We start from the raw sequence: 17,383 nt of genomic DNA on the forward strand, positions 1-17,383 counted from the left end.
TTCTTTATCAGTTTCTATTTTTATTGTGTTCCTATTTTTCTCTTTGTTCAATAATGAAGGGGAGGGGTTGTAAGCATCCAAGTTGATCCCCCATATGCAGAACAAAGTTTCCATTGCTGTGCATTATCAAACTGGGTGTTAATTTCTTCCAATTTTATTTCAACTCTGCCATGGGACATCTGTTCTTGTGTGCTGTGTTATATTATTAACACTTTCTACACTCTGTTACAAGAACTCGGACAATAATTTTGAAAGGATGTTCCTGCTTTAACTTAAGAATTCTAGAATGTGCTTTTTAAAAATGAAAATGCCAGCACAGCTCCCTCATTATGGTAACAGCTGAACATCCATTTCCAAGCTGAGGGTGTAAGGAGAAACCAGATGTGGTGTGATATGTACTGCATGACAAACTTATTACATAATGGTCTGTGCCATACCGTACAAAGGGGAGACATTTCCTACTGCTAGGTCCAGAATTTGTGAACAGTGAAGATCCAAATCACTCCAGTTTCTTCTTAAGAGTGAAAACCCAACTGCAGCACACTTTTCTACAGCAGAATCAGACCCATTTGTTATCAATTTTTAGTGGAAGGGAGATTTCCCAAAGGGAGAACCAATCATCCAGATTCTTTTTCCACTGCAATGTAAATGAACTTCAGTTTATATAAGTAAGACTAAGCTCAAATTTGTCTGAATCTTCAAAATTAACCGTGCAAAGACTATCTTATGGTAAAAAAAGGATTAGAAAAGGTTTAATCCATCATACAGAATTAGGTTAGAGCTCAATGTCAATTTTTAATAAAGTCACTTTTTATCAAAATGTCGTTTGCCTAAACCGAGCATCCTCAGGACTGCAGAATTATTTGAGAAAAGGGAAACAGAAATCCCAAAATACTGTTTATTTAAAGCTGTTCTCTCTGTTGGCAAAAGTTTGTCTTCAGCCTAGTGAGCATTTCCATGTAGGTTTCATAGCTGGAAAAAGAACAGTATAAAGAGGTTTCCAGACCAACATGGGTTGTTCTAAGACTTAAATCTGGGAAAACAATCAAAAAATATTCCAAATCTTGGAAGATTTGGACCAGATTCCTAAATGTAATTGGAAAATTTTAAATTATTTTCACTGATGAGATCTGGAATAATTGCATGGTAGCTGAAACCCAAGGCTGTGTGCCACTCTAAATAGGTTCAGGGTTTACTATTAATGCATCACTTGGACTATGGTTAATGGACATGGGCAGGAAAGAAAATAAAGGTCCTGGCTTCCAAACCAGCTTTCTTTGGATTACTCAGATACACAACTTCTGTGTCAGCTTGCATTTGCAGTGAAATAAAGAATACATGCAAAGAAACTCATCCATATGCCTTGTGCATGTAACAGGAATCAGCCTTTGGATTTCTGTTTTGGCCTAATAATAAGGATGCAGGAAAAGATGTACAATGCCTGACACACAAGCCAAGGCCTTGGTTATTGTTCAAAATAAATCACTACTTAATTGCACTTTGCCAAACAGCACACACAGCTTTCTTGTGGCACACACCCAGCAAGCATTCCTTACTGTAACACAATATTGACAACTTCAACTGACAAAATGATAAGAGTCTAACTCTGTTATTTTACTTTATCAGTGGACATTTCTATGTTGCTTCTTACTGAAGGAGTTTGATTTTAGTGGCTGCCACTTAAAAGTTTGGGAAGACTTTTTTTATGCTAAAAACAAAACAAAAAAACCCCACTGCACATAAATACATGGTGCAAAGAGTTAACATTTCCACTCAGAGACCCTCATCCTACAAGAAACTTCTCAGATAGATATGCCTTTAACCCTGCTAGCCTGCCAATAATCCAGCTGGGTTATAATGACAGACACAATGGTAGGGGAGTGACATCCCCACCATAATAAGCAGCTAAAACAGAGACAATTTGATTACAAACCAAAACGAACATTTTGTCAGCTGTTACTAGAATACACAACTGCTGAAAATAGGGTATCACAAATAATGATAAATATTCATTAGGACATCATTACAAGGCTGTGAGAGACATGGCTCAAGCAGAGCTGCCCTTGCTGGCTTTACAAGTCACTATCCCTTCTCTTGAGATGCTAAACTCTCTCCACTGATGGCCAGCAATGATTTTTCCTAAAGATCAGTAGGAAATAGGACTGTTTAGGATTGCATGGCAGACTCTCAGTGCCTCGCAGGAGTGAGCTTCCAAAGGGAAACAAAAGGAGAAGAGAGTCTACAGGCAGATGGCAGGCAGCCGGGGAAAAGTCCTGCTGTGCTGGCTGACCAGATAAAAAGAAACAGAGGGAGATGGTCCAGCAAACCCATTGTGGAATAGACAAGGGAAAACTTGGGGGGATCACAAACAGCTTGCTTCTGTTACTGTGCCCCTATTCCCCAAAGTGCAGGGGATCAGAATGAAGCAGAACTTGGCAGAGAATATTTAATACCATACCAACATCCCCTGGCACAACTGCTTCTTTCCTTTCTGCTCTTAGGACTCCCTAGGCCGCCACAGCTTCCATCAGGTTTTGCATTGAAATGGCTTTAGCCACCCAAGGAGTAAGCAGGTAACAAAATAAAGGTATGAGAGAAAGTCTCAGGTTGAACCTGCCCTAAACTAAGGGATTACTGTATCAACAATATTGCATCCATCTGACCAGAGGCAACAAGGTTTTTGAGAAGTCCCAGAACATCTGCACTCAACAGTCACGGGAGAACTGCAACTCCCATGTGTATTTACGGACTTACAATGCTCCTGCAGCCTCATAATCTATCATTAACACATCATAGCAACATATTGAGACTGGCAGGTTTATTTCTGCTATGAGCTTTTGAGTTTTCATGATGCCAAAAAGAAATGCATTCAACCCCTCCACCCCTCTCCCCCCACTCCCACATATATGTATTTATGTACTGATCACCTGATTTCTACATGCCATCACCATTCATAACGGTTTAAAAGCCACAAACTGAGCAAATCATAGATGTGAAGAGAAGATAGCGTCCATCTTTTGAAGCACGGGCTCTTGCTTTGTAAGAAATACGAGGTATCTAAAGTGCAAGAGGTCTCCTGCAGCCGGAGCGTGCCTGGCAGGCGGGAAGCGCTTGGAGCATCTGGAGCATCCCTCCATCTGCCGGCTGCACCGAGCGCCTGCGGCTCCCCGGCACATCCCCCTGCCTGAACTCAGCTCTGCCACAAAACAAGTCACCTTTTCACGCTTTATTCAGGGTGACTTTATCACCTGATGGATTATGAAAGTTACAGAACACAATACTTATAATGATACAAGTTCTCATTTGAAAATGAAACAACCCAAAAAACCCCAGCACGGTGGAAAGTTGAACAGCCTGTTTCATCTCTTTACCAACCAAGACCTAAATCACCACCAAAACTTTCCCTAATTTTTGCATAAACATTCTTCGTTGTATTCTCATTGATCGCTGCTTATCAAATAGTCTGGCAAGATAACAAAATGAGAATATGGAAATCATAAAAGGCATATTTCTCTTAAAAATCTTTACCCACAAAACCACTTTAGCAGTAACATATAGAATCCAATAGAGAGGAGGGTAGGTGAAATTTCTCCATTAACTCAAGGCAATCACAAAGAAAGGGAGTGAAGAAATGAGGACCACAAATCCAGATTGCTGCCTGGGACAGAAGATGGACTTTTCAATAGTCAAATATCTGAGACATAAAAATCTCAGGATTGTTCCAGGAAATGAACATATTACATTCCTCACTGAGCCCTTGAACCTCACCCATCTCAGTGCACAGGAAAGAAGAGAATTTCTTCATAAATCAGAAATAAGAGAAACAGTGTATAAAGGCTGAGTCACCACAACTCAAACTTCAGCTTCCACCTACACCTCTTACACATGCACACACACAGAAGATGAACAGCATTGTTTATGAACACTGACACATCTTAATATCAGATGAGTCATAATACAAGGTATTTCAGGATTCATTTTATCACAGCACATTAGAGGGATACAAAAAATGGACTGCTTAAATCCAACCCACATACACTTTGTCCGGTGCTGTGTAAGATTGCCTCTTCATGTAGCATTTTTTTTCAATATCAACAGCATCTCACTTTAAACAATTAAAGCCCATTTCTGAAATTGAGGCAGTTACCCCAAAGCAGGTTTGGCTAGTGGTCAGTGTGATCCTGGATGCTTTGCAGTGAGGATTGTCGATATCCTTGTACTACTTATATTTATTTTCATCTCTACCTCTTAAACCTGTGCATAACTTGTAAAAATTTTTACAAGTTACATAACAAGTTAACTAAGGATTTCCTCTCCTAACAGTTCCAGTACTTCATACCAATATTTAGCTGCAACTGTACCCCAGCTGTGGATATTTGACTCAGTCCTCATGCCTATTGTATGATGCTCTGAGATGACAGCAACAGCACAGGATTCTTGCCTCCTTCAGTGCTAAATTTTGCTTATCAGACCTCTTAATTCCCTAGAGCTCATTAGAACAAAGAATGCTGTCCTTCAGTAAAATCATGAGTAGCCAGGCTCAGTTTTACCCCAGATGAGATATTTTTATCTCCAGAATGATATCAGCTACTACTATAGATCCTTCTCTCTAAATTCTCAGCAGACTTATAACTTCATGGCACCTGGTTGGCTCTAATGAGGCTCTGAATGCTCTGTTTAGGGTTATGTGGTCTCATTTAGTCAGACTGCTGTTCTCTGAGTGTGATTTATTGCCATTTATTGGGTTCAATCAGGGTTCATTCTCCCTCAAAATGGTGGGAAACTTTTTTATCTCATGAAGGAGCATGCTTGCTTCAGTACCCTGATGATCCCCTGCAGCATTTCAGTTCACTGACTTTGGGATGATTTTCTGCGCCTCTTCAGACTCTGTTCTTATAACACCTGCTGCAGCCACTGCTCTGCCCTGGGGTTGTGCTCTCACAATGAGTCTCTGCAGTGACTCAGCTGCTCCCTGGAACTCTCGATGGGAGCTGAGTGGTGTTACACAACCCACCCATGGACACCATCACAAATCTGTTCCTGCACTTTGGCTCTCGGGAAGGAACTGGGCCTCTCAGCCCTGCACAGAGAGGGTTTGGAATCTCACATTCCAAAACACCTAGTGCTATCTCCTCCTCAGGTTTTCCACCACGTGCTGCTCATCTGATCATCCCACTCCAGCACCCTTCACACCAACACCCAGTTTCCCTGGCACTCTCCGATCCCTTGTAGTGCTCAGTGCTTCCTGGGAGATGCTGAGCCTCCACTTCCACCTGTTTTTCTGAAAATGGGAAATACCAATGACTCAATCTTCATTTGGCATTCTTCTCAAATACCCAGACATTGCAACTTTAATATGACAAAAACCTCTGTAGAAACGGTTGTTACAGGAATGGCTGGGTTATCTTTGCCCTAAAGTGCTTTCAGATGATGGATCTGATTCTCTCCTACCTACAGTTTTTGGTTTAGCTCTTTAATTTTTACATGTCTTATACAGGTGCATAACAAACCAAAAGGGAAGATGCCCTGCAGACTGGTGCTGTCTCCTCTGAGGTTTGGCTGGTTAATGCCCTGAGGTGCCCTCCAGCCCGGACTATCCTTGATCCCAGGTACCTTTACAGCCTCATTGGCAGCCACACACATAACACTAGTTAAATGCAGCACTGCTGCATTATGCATTGCATTATCTTGGGGTTTTTTGAGCTACTTTCCTCTGCACATCTTTGATAAATAAAGCACTGGAAGAGCAAAGGGAGTCCATCATGCAGTGAAAACAATCTGAGACTTCAAGCATCACAATGTGAATTCTTCCCCAGCAGCTGTCTCAAACTCCCACTCTCTATTCTAGGTTATGACATGGAGCAGCAGTGAGTCTGAAATTCAGGGTATTTTTTCCTTCCTTCAGATTAGTATTTCTTTTTCCTGAAGGAGCATAAACAGTAACCATGACCCCTCACACAAACAGTTGTAGCAGCAGGGAAACAGCTGGATGTGGCACTTGAGTGCTGAGGCTTAATTTTAAGGTGGTGTTTGACCAAAGGTTGGACTCAATCTTGGAGGCCTTTTCCAACCTTAATAATTCTGTAATTCTATACTGGAAATAGGTAGAATTCACATAAAATTGTTGAGTAGATATTAGGCTGACACATCCCACAGTACTGATCCCATCAATGTTAAAAGAATGTCATAAGTCTTTTGTCTTAGCTGCAAAAAAGGACCAAAGATCTACAATCCAAAAACCTTGTTAGAAACAATAAAGTCCCTAGATCTAATCTAAAGATAGATTTGCATTGTCAAAGTTGAATTCAAGTTCTTCATATATTGTATTTATGGGTACTCTGAGGCCCTCCATGTGTGCAAGAGAAATAATTCACCTGAAAGTGGCCTGGACAGCAAGTTTCTAAGTGATTATATTCATTCATGTGAAACTGTTGTAGGACTGCATGTAATCTAATTGCCTGTGTTGCATGTTCCCAAGACTACCCATAAAATACAATTTTATTCCTGGGTTGATGATATTTAGTTATTTATAGATAGGTGGGCAGCAGAGTGCTTTTTGCCATGCTATTAGAGATGGTCATGAAGTAATGCCCACACAGTCAGATGAAGATGATGTTTCCACGCTGTTCCAAAAATCACATCAAGCTCTGCAGAAACCACAAATGAGCATATTAACATTCTGCCATTCGAGCATTCTGATCCATTTGTGGATGTTAGTGAATTGCTCCACAAAATATTGATTCCTGCCTCTCTGATTGCCTCTCAGAGATCATGGCTCCCTTTAGCTCAAAGGGTGCTACACTTCTTAGCAGAAACTCTAGCCCAAGACCAGCCCCAGGTGCTGCATCACCCTTTCAGTCACAGCTGGAGCCCTCCTGGGCTGAAATCCATCTCATGGGTTCTGTCATCTTGCCAGTGTGCAGGTACCACTCACGGCTGTAAGGTCAGAGCCACAGCATCAAATGTAAAGAAGCATCCAGACCCAGTCAGCTGCAAAACACTGAATGCTTTAACACTTGTCCTGATAATGTCCAATTTATTGAAGTTCTACACAAAATGTGCAGCTCTGGGGATTTCAGCATTTGTCTTTCGTGGGAAAGTGTGACCTACCTGTTCTAATAAATCAGGATACATAGGCATCATTATTATGTGAATAAATAACAGCTTTCCAAACACAACCTAATTTGAAATGCTAGGCAAGTTAGGTGTTGTGTGTTAAATAAAGCTATACAGAAATAACCACAGCAAGAATGCATTTTCTAGGATACAGAAGCATGTAACAAACAGCATGACTATAAAAAGTGGATGCTAGCATAAAGAACAGGATTAGAGAAGTTAATTAAGTAACTGATGCTAGCTATAAACATTTGGAAAGACAGTACAGTATAGGTCCTCCATGGTTTCCTAGCAACAAAATTGTCTCTGCTTTCTCAGAGTATGGTGAAGTTGTGGAATCCTCCTACGCACCATTTGAAATCAGGGATGAAAACAAGGATGACCCATCTTCCAGGCTAGAAGCATAAAACTGCCTCAAAGCATCCTGAAACACAGCTCAGTAAAAGGCACTGCTGGCTTAACTGTGTTTAATTTGCATATTAGGCAAGGTCAAAGGCTTAAATTAGCCATGGGGTAATCAACCTTTGTACTGAAGGGCATAACTCAATAACACTTGAAAACTAAGAAATGTGACATACTTGAAAATAACTTCAGTGACCACCACAAGAATTAAAAACCATTCCCAAAGAAAACAGCAAAAAGGAAAAATTTTTATACTGGCAGCTGTCCCCCTGCATTCCCTAAACAGCATCAGAATAGGAATAAAACAGAAAAAAATCCCCTGGTTTATCCTATATTTCACATTGATACCCTTGAGAAAAATTCTTTAAAATTTATTTCCCCACCCCCAGAACAGAGAAAGCAAAAATTTATTTCAGCTAATCAGTTTTAGCCTTTACTATTATTAGTATCCTATCTGTAATGAAATTTAAAATAGCAAGTAAAATTATTTTAAAGCCCCGATTGTTACTTATAATACCTAAATTCCTCCTCATGAAAAAGAGAGCTATTGTTTAAACAATAAAATTTTCATGCAGAAATTCCTCAAAAGAAATTGCCCACCGACAGAATTAACAGGTGGTTTTTTTCAATTTAGAAAGTAGCTTTCATTTCTTTAATCACTTAGAAAGCAAGGTTATGAATTCAAGAGTTTGGCAATATCCCGGTAATTGCATCTATGACTTAAAAGTGTTATCTCTTTCTAAGCACAGGATAAATTACCATCTCACACAAAGGCATGGTCAAGCATCTGTAAGAAAATAAAACCCAATACCACTAAAGTAGTAGAAAACAATGAACTGCCCAGGCAATCCAATTTAGAGTTTAATACAGATAGCCTTACTCTACAGGCAAAATCCTACTAAAACTGAAAAGTAACAACATCCTCATGCAAAAGTGTACATGAACATTTCTGCTGTTCAGTTCCCATAGGAGTCTTGTTTCTACAAGCTAAGAGGAAATGGCACAAGTTACTGCTGTGCTTTTTCACTTTATTTCACTTGGAATTAAAATCTCCTGAGAGCAGCTCACAAGCCATTGAGATGATAGGACTGAAACTCATCCTCAGTCTTTAAATCTGGTATTCCAAACATCACAGCACCGGCTCACAGCAGTACCAGGCTGCAGTCTCAGCCTGTGACTGCTTCCTCAGCTCTAGTTTAAGTCAGCACCAGAGGCAGCACATAATTCAGCAAGACCAATGGCTAAAAATATGTCCATGCTATGGTAGGTATCCAGAACTGATGCTTCCCATCTCTTACAGTTCCTTAAAAAGGGAGGGAACAGAAAATATTGAACTCTTCTGTTGCCATCTTATTGCAAAGGTTTTGTACCTTCTTGGTGAGTTCTCATGGGCAGCTCCTCACAGCACTGACTCCTTCTTCTTCTCAGCACAGCCAACAAACTCCATCTAACTTCTCAACCAGCCAACCTACTCTTTTACAATACCCATTCTAATTAGATCTAGCTGTGGCCTATTAAAGGCAGGCCTGTTCTTAATTCTTGATAATTAGTGCAGCTGTAACTCCTTAGGGGTGAGATTACCTTCATCACTATTTCTATTCTCCTACATTCCATCCACCCCCACTCTTCCATATTTATCCTCTCAACACAGGATGTACAAGCACTGCCTACATCATGTGTTACAAAAATCTCAATCTTTGAATGCCTACTGGCCCATGAGAAAGAATCCAAGTAATACTGACATCTTGTTCATCATTTGAACTCTAAATCAAATCAGACTGTCTGCAGATCACAATAGATGCATGATTGCAATGAAATTCTCCTAGCAGTGCACACAAAATGTATATCTGCAGTGCATGCTGATTGGCTTCCAAACACCAGCAAGAGTCTAAGTTGCCAACATGACAAAATTGTTGACAGAGAATCTACCGACACCAATTATCATGTTCTGGCAATAATGGTGCAGGGTAGTTTTCTTCATGAAATATATACAGATACACCAGAAAGAAATTGGGAAAAAAATCTAAAACCTGCTACAGCACATTTCAAGAGTGTGTCAGCCTGTGGGAGATGCTGCTCTGTTTAATACATTCAGTAGCAATGATGCTTGGCATTGTTAGGCTAGAGTGTGACTGCCAGAGGTCAGACTTGAAGGGTTCCTTAACAAGTATGAAAGAATAAAATAAATGGTGTAACAAAATATCAGGCAACAGGTTTAGAAACAGTATATCCTAGGGTAGATGAATTTAAATAAATAAATACTTTGCAAGGAAAAAATACAACCTTACATTTTTACATTTAGAACTGAGAGGAAGATACAATCCTACACACCTGTCTGGACAGTGTAAAGGAGACAAGTCAAACACAAAGATGATAGAGGGGGTTCTGTTAGATGTAACAATGGAAAGAAAAGAGAGACTGTTTTCTATCATAGGTTTGAAGGCTCAGTTTCAAGGAGGAAAACCTGAGTAGCAAACCAGAGGCAGCTTACCAGCTGCAGAAATGGATAACTGGACAGCTCAGGTACAGCTCATGGGATTCAGGTGAAAGTCTGTGCTCTACATTTGACTTTAAAACACAGCTTCTCAGTTCTTCATTTCCCTCTAAAAAAGAAAAATACTACTATCTTGATTTCACATCAGGCCTCTAAAGGTAAATGTAAGACATGGGTGGGATGGTAGCTGGACTACCGAAGCATTTAGAATACAATGAAATTGTATTTGCGTGAACATGCAAGCGTGATTTGCCAATAGAACGCTGCAAAAGCATGAGTCCTAAAAGCTGTCATAGGCACATCTCCAGCACTCACACAATGAGTGGGCAGAGGAGAGTTTCAGCTAAGTTCCATATGGAATGAAGATCAAGACCAGATGCAGCTGAAATGTGAATGGAGGAGCCACACAGAGATGTAGCATCATATAACTGGGATTACATGGGGCAGCTCCAGTGTTACTGACTCCCCTGCTACATCCTATTGGTAGAGATTTATAGACAAATATATTAACTGGATCTTGAGAAAAAACATTCCAGATTCTAAACATCCCAGTCTTTAGGAAGGAATAAAGTGGTTACAGAGCTACAGTCACAGAGATTCAGTTTATAACAATGAATATGTAACTGCCCTATTTGTACCAAATGCAAAAAATAAATCATGAAATGCCAGCTTTCTCCATGTGGGGATTCATTTAACAGGCATCTAGATAAATGCATATTTGCTGTTAATAAACTTTTTGTGCTTTTCTCTTCACCAGTATTGTAAGGAGTGGAAACTATGAAGTTCAGAGCTCTAAGCATATGGAATTTTCCAGGTCACATGTTAAACCAAGTGTGGGACTGTGCTGGGCAGAGAACATTGAGAGGGAAAAAAACCCTGAATTCTAACCATATGCTTTGAAATGAAACAATATGCTCATTCTGTTACAGCTGAAAACTTTTCTAACTGCTTTACAATTAGCAGTAATAAAAAGGGAAAGTAATCTTGAGGCAGAATTTACTGTTAAGTGGCAAGTAATTACAGCAGAGTAATGAGAATACCCAATGTATATACGGCAAGAATGACGCAATACAATATTGATTGAGTTATACCATTTCCATCATTATATTTATTAGTGTGGTTATACAAGGATAAAGAACTGACAGGAATTAAAATTAGTGGGGCTTGGGTCTTTCCTTTAAGTATTCCATGCTAAGACTTCCATCTTTTGGAGGATCATGAAAAATAACTTTTCCTTCTACTAACTGAACTGTGATCAGTAGCAGAGAAGCAGGACTATTCAAGACCTTAACATTTAATTCCAATTACAGCAAAGGCTATACACTCAGAAAAGAAAAAATCCCACACAGAAAATAGGGTAAGGCCAGTGCCTGGAACACACCTTGGAAAGGCATCCACAGCTGCACTGTATCAGCCCCATCCATGACCCAAAATTCACTGCAGAGACAGCCCCCTTTGCCACGGACAGAGCTGGAAGGGTTCTGCTGGACACGTCCCTTCAAAAAACCACCATGTTCCTCTGCTTATCTGATTGCAGCCATTGCCTTTAAATAGTCAGAATTTGTCCAGAAATTAGAAATTACCATTAGCTTCTAGCAATTGAAGACAGTCCACAAAATTAATTAATTGCACTCAAATATAAACTCGCTCTTCCTGCTAAACTGTGCTCTTATTGGGGAGGTGATTTAGGTTGCTTTTGACAATCATAAATGCAAACAAGAAAAACAGTAACGAGAAGAGAATGAGAGAGGGAACTAAAATCCTTTCAGCTCTCAGATTCTGTGCCTGATGTGGCATCTGGGATTATTTCTGTAATATAATATTGGGACTTTTCTGTTGCTACGTTGTTTCTGTTGCTATGTTATTTATATCACAACTGTAGATACCCCACATATTCTGCAGTCAAATTTTGCATTGGCTTTTCACAACAGAATTCTAGAATCACTTTGGTTTAGATGTTTCTCCTTACATGATACTAATTTATGATATTATATTCAGCAGCATTTGGAATGTCATTTCAAATGTAATGAAAACATCTACAAACAAAAGTCAGAATTTGTTTTCATGGAATAAAACCCATAAGTGTCTTAACAGTATGGGCTCAGGTTATGACAGCAAGTCCCAAATTACTTGAGAACTAACTTTTCACTCCAGAGGTTGAAGGTTTTTGTGTCTAAACTGACCATAGCAATGTGTGCATTCCAGGGTCAGAAAGTTTGAGGTCTTTTGTCTCTTCAGGCTCAACCTGGTTTGAAGGCAGGGAAGCAACCTTAGAACATAAGACAAACTGGCTTCATTTTTAGTATTACAGCATTGCACAAGATAAGCCATCCCTGGAAAGAATTTGACAGAGCCCTTCAAGTGAAAAGAAATACTTTTTTTTTTTTTTTAATCTCATGCTCTATGTTAAGAAAAAGTCTTCACACTTGTCAAGAGTGTCAAGCTCGATCTGATGCAATAGATAATTTTCTACATGCAGCCTGAAAGCAGAATCCAGACATGGCATTTTCCTGCAACAAGGGTGTGTGGTTTTGGGGAGAGAATTCCAGACCAAAGCTGTGGTCTACAGCTACAGGCATAAACCTCTGGCTGGAGATTGCAGCATGCTGCAGGTAAGTGTTGAAGGCCCCAGGCAGCTTTTAGGATGCGACATATCCATGGATCCATTAGATCTCTAAGGCCTGTTTTAGGATGGTGTTTGGTTCCCAGTGAGAAAAGTACTTTTTGCAACTAGTTTTCTGAGATTTTTGTGCTAGAATTCAAGTCACATTTGGTCTATAACAGCAAGAAAAAACTAGAAATTAATAAAAGCAAAGGGTAAGATCTGACTAACCTTAGAGCTGAACAAGTGACCCCAACTCTCTGAATTAAGGGATGGCTCATGACTGTAGTAGCTTGACAGAAGCAAAGCCTGCAGAATCTAACTTACACAAATTTTCACTTCAAAACAATCTAATGACAGTGCAATATCTGGTAAATGGCTATGTCTCCCTCAGAAAAACATATAACCAGGAAGCAACAGAATTCAGACCTTCATTATTCTTCTGGGCACTAATACCCAGCAAGAACTCTCACTTCCCCATAGGCTTCCTCTCTTCTAATTTTTGAGGACACTTATCATTAAGGAGACAGAACCAGTGAAAAGTGACAAGGCGACTGAAGCTCAGGGGAGATGTCCACAAGAAGACTGACGGAAAAGACAGACGGGAGATGCGATGGCGGTGCACAGGACCGTCATTTCGGTATTTCTGCGCTCGGCAGCGCTGCCCCGGGAGCTGCCCCGCGCCGCGCAGCCCAACTCCCGTGCGGAGCGGGCAGGAGCCGCTCCCCGCTGGCCCCGCCCCCGACCGGCCCCGCGCCGCCCGCAGCCAATGGCGCTCGGCGAGGCGCCGCCCGCAGCCAATGGCAGAAAATATTTTTTTTTTAAATTCAAGACTGAAATGAATCTATGAAACTCCCTCTCATAAGACAGTGAATAATTACTTGCATTTAAGAGGCGCCGCACGCGGGCGCGCACCCAGCGCGGCTGCGAGCGCAGGAGGCGGCAGCGGGCAGCGCTCCGCCGCGCCGGGCACTCCTCCTGCCAGCGCCGGCCCCGCCGCCCCGCCGCGCCTGCAGCATGGACTCGGACTCCGCGGAGCTCAGCGAAGGCGAGCTGGTCTCGCCCGCAGGTAAGCGCCGGCTGCGGGCGGACGGGCGCTGGCTCCGGGTCCCTTCCCGTCCCCTCTGCCGGGACCCCGTGCGGCGGGGCGGCTCCGGGCACAGGGCAGCGCTCTGCCTCCCGCTGCCACGGCCCCGGCAGAGCCCAGCGCCGCTCCCGGTCCGGCCGGCGCTGCCGCGGCTCTCGGGGACGGAACCCGCGGGCTCGGGGCTGCGGCGCCGCTCCGCTGCTGCCCCAAGGGCTGAGACGTGACAGCTGATTAAACAGCCGTGCTGGCGCTAGCTGATGCTTTATACCCAGAGGCTGCAAAGTTTGCGGGGGTTTGGTCGCGGCTGTTCCGCGGTCGCTCCAGGAGCGCCGCGCCCGGAGCCCGTACAGAACGGGAGCCGCCCCCGGCCGGAGCCCCCGGGCTGCTGGGCTTTTGTTTTCAAGTCTTAACTTGTCACAGGAACCATGCTGTCTGCTTGCTGCAACCCACATAGTTCTTGGATGAGACAGAAGGAAAAAAAATTAAAAACCTCTCTTGCCCTTTCCAAACCTTCACGATCTTGTGTCTTATGCGAAACGAGTGATGGCTGATGTGCCCTAGTCAAAGGCCATCCTGCACACACGGTAAAAACGGGGACAGCAAACTTGTGCGAAACACACAGAGGTAGGTTCGCTCTGCCAGCACAGCACGTGGCCCAGAGATGCGCTGGCACCTCACGGCCACACCTCTGGGTGCCCGACCCTTGTCACCCTGCCCGCAGCAGGGGTGTCACACACGGGACTGGGCTGCAGGGGTGTCACACACACACAGGACTGGGCTGCAGAGGTGTCACACACAGGACTGGGCTGCAGGCGTGTCATACACGGGACTGGGCTGCAGGGGTGTCACACACACGGCTGGCACCTGACAGATGCTGGGCTGTCACTGACACCAGGTGCAGAAGGAACCTGTTTGACCTCCAGCTTCCCACAGTGAAAGTCATAGACATCCTTCTCTGAAGCCATTTAACTGGCATCAGATGCAAGTGCAATTGGAATGATGCCTGAAACAGTCCCAGTGATCATAATAAATCCAAATGGAAAGTTGCTGTATTATGTTACTAGATCTTTGAGAAAAATCTTTTCACCATAACCTGTCCAGTTCAGACGTGTACTTCATCCCAACCAACACCCTCCTGCATCCCCAAAAAGAAGGATTTGAACACCAGTATTTTAACTACAAAGGCAGAAAAGCATATTTTGTGAAATAGTTCACTTATCCTATTAATACAGCAGTGATAAACAACAGTAGAAAGTCATAAGATAAATGTGTTTTCTAGTCTCCCAGCAGAACATTTCATAGCATAATCTTAAATCTAATATTCAGTTTTAAATTCTGGGGGTATTTAGTCCTGATATCTTGCTTTGTAATTTTTTACTTGAGATCTAGAGAATTAAAGAAGATGAGCAACAGGTCACAGTGCTCCTTATATTCACAGAGCTGTGTTAGGCTGAGCTTACTTGCAAAGACCACCAACAGCTATAATTTTTCATCCAAACAAATCTTCCAAGCCATGCATGAAGAGCAAGTTACAAACATTACATTTATAGACAGATTAATATAATAGAGCTCCTGACAACAATTTACTCCTGTTCTGAATAGGAATTTCTTTTAAATAAATTTAAAGTAACTATGCTCAGAGGTTGCCATAAGTGGTTTTCATGTCATCACTTGCTAGCTGCCAAGAGCTGATGTTCATCATTCTCCTTTCCTCTTTTCTATTCCTTCCTTGTTCTATTTAAGAGAAGAAAAATCTGGTGTTTTGGCCATACATGGCAGATGCCTATGCAGTAGAATAAAATTGGAGTAGAGAGAAAACTTGGATGTTTTGTCTCACCCAGCTGCAATTTTTTTTTTCCTGCACTAAAGAATTGCTCTTTGTATCCCCCATCATCTTCTGAAAAAATAGATATTTTTGCTAATTTCCTTTGGTATTTTTTCTGTTCCCTGCCATATGTACAGTGCAGCCTCTCTGTACGTGGGTGTTCAGGCAGGCTGTCAGTCTCTGCTGCAGGCACAGCGGCTGAGGGGCTGCGCTCTGGGGCGCGGGGAGGTGCACAGCCCGCAGCTCAGAGGGCAAGCACCGCGTCTCGGAGGAAAATCTGGGCTGAAGTCCTGGTGGTGGTTTGATTTTGGACACTGATTCTAGTACAGCTAGAATCTTGCACTGAAATTGACAGCAACCCCGGTGTTTAGCCTGCTCTCCTCGTTCCCGGTGCTCACACTTCCCGGGTTTCAGCGGGCACAGTTCAGGCTGCCTGCAGGACTGCTGGGGCTGTCCGATTGTCTGAGCCCCGTGGGATGCGCTTTGCTTCATCTCCAGGGCTCCACCACGCTGATGCAACACAGATGTTTACAGCATAGGGATTTCAGGGATTGCACTGCTGGTGCAATGCTCCCCCAGCCTTTTGTTCGGTCCCAGTGAGTGGCACCCTTGCCGTTCCTGGGCTCACACGGGTGTGCAGGAGGCTGCCTAGTGCACCCCCACCATCTGCCACACACACGTGGCTTCCAAGAACCAGCTGGAATCTTGCTCCAAGATCCCAGCAGCCTCATTTGCCTTAACAGCCCTCTTAAAACTTGAGTCTCAAGGAGGCAGGAATATTTTTCTATATTTATTCCGAACACGTTGTCACAATAGCATCTTCATATTCCTTTGGTGCAAACAAAAAGCTCCTTATATGTGAGCAGTGCAAGATGTTAGCTGTACTTTAAAGCAAACAAACAGCAAAAACCACCACACCTCTAACAACATTCAGCTCTACAGCCTTGGCTCCCACAAGTCTCCCACGCCCATCTATTACTGCTCTGCACTCGAGGTGTCTATAGGGTCAAAAAGCTTTGGTTTTCAAAAATGGTTACTCATGAGACAGACTTCTATTAAGAACATTAAAAAGGTCTTCATGATTCTGAAAAAATCATGTATTGTGGTGCGAAAGAACAAAAGTTACATGCTTACTAGCTAATGAAAGTTCTAGTTTTACTGCAGAGGTGGCTAGTCATTCTTTTTCTTGTCCTACAGAAGAGCTTTTAAGAACTGAACAGGTAACCTTAAAATAGAACATTGTTCTCACTTTTTAATGTCCACCTAGTGAGAGGTTTGGTTTCAAAAAAGCCCTTTTCAATAGAGTAATGGTCTCCTTTCCCTCAGCTGTCATAGTCATCCTGCCACATGAAAGAATGATCCTCCATGTCATCTTTCAGAGTAACATTTCACAGAAATTCAGGTCATCACCAACAGAAATGATTTCGCAGTGGGTTTAGAAATTCTGCATATAGGAGAACAAAGGTGTGAGACCTTCATTTGGTGTGCCTTGTCCTAGGTTCCCTGGCTGAAACAGGCAGGAATTCGGCCATGTCGCTTTTATGTGTACTGATTTAAGCCTTTATACAAACCACTAAGGCACAGCATGGTTCTTCATGTTTGTTTTAATGGAGATGTTATGCTACAGTAGAAACATAAGATAACCAGAGGCTAAATTGCCTGTATAAAACAATACAGATTATCCTCATGAATTTTAACATACTGTGCAGAACAAACTGTTGCTGGTCCCTTCTCCAGGTTTCCTTCATGGAAGTCAAAAGATGTTTGGCCTAGGAAAGAGCAGCTTGTACTGCAAGCAGAGCTCTAAATTGGTGGCAGGGTTTGGGATTTTGGTGTTTTTTTTAAGAATTGGCAGTG

The 17,383-nt window shown here is 42.4% G+C and overlaps 1 protein-coding gene across 1 annotated transcript in view; it reads left to right on the top strand.

Annotated features, from left to right (window-relative positions):
* Positions 1–13,560: 13,560 nt before the first annotated feature.
* TNFAIP8L3 (TNF alpha induced protein 8 like 3) overlaps positions 13,561–17,383 on the top strand; it is a 44,994-nt gene continuing 41,171 nt past the window's right edge. The window contains exon 1 of the mRNA XM_041469345.1: positions 13,561–13,683. Within this exon, the coding sequence (XP_041325279.1) occupies positions 13,632–13,683 (52 nt within the window). The 5' untranslated portion in view covers positions 13,561–13,631. The remainder of the gene's footprint in view (positions 13,684–17,383) is intronic.

Source organism: Pyrgilauda ruficollis, unplaced genomic scaffold (genome assembly GCF_017590135.1).
Source record: "Pyrgilauda ruficollis isolate IOZ18807 unplaced genomic scaffold, ASM1759013v1 scaffold23, whole genome shotgun sequence".
NCBI classification, from domain to species: domain Eukaryota; kingdom Metazoa; phylum Chordata; class Aves; order Passeriformes; family Passeridae; genus Pyrgilauda; species Pyrgilauda ruficollis.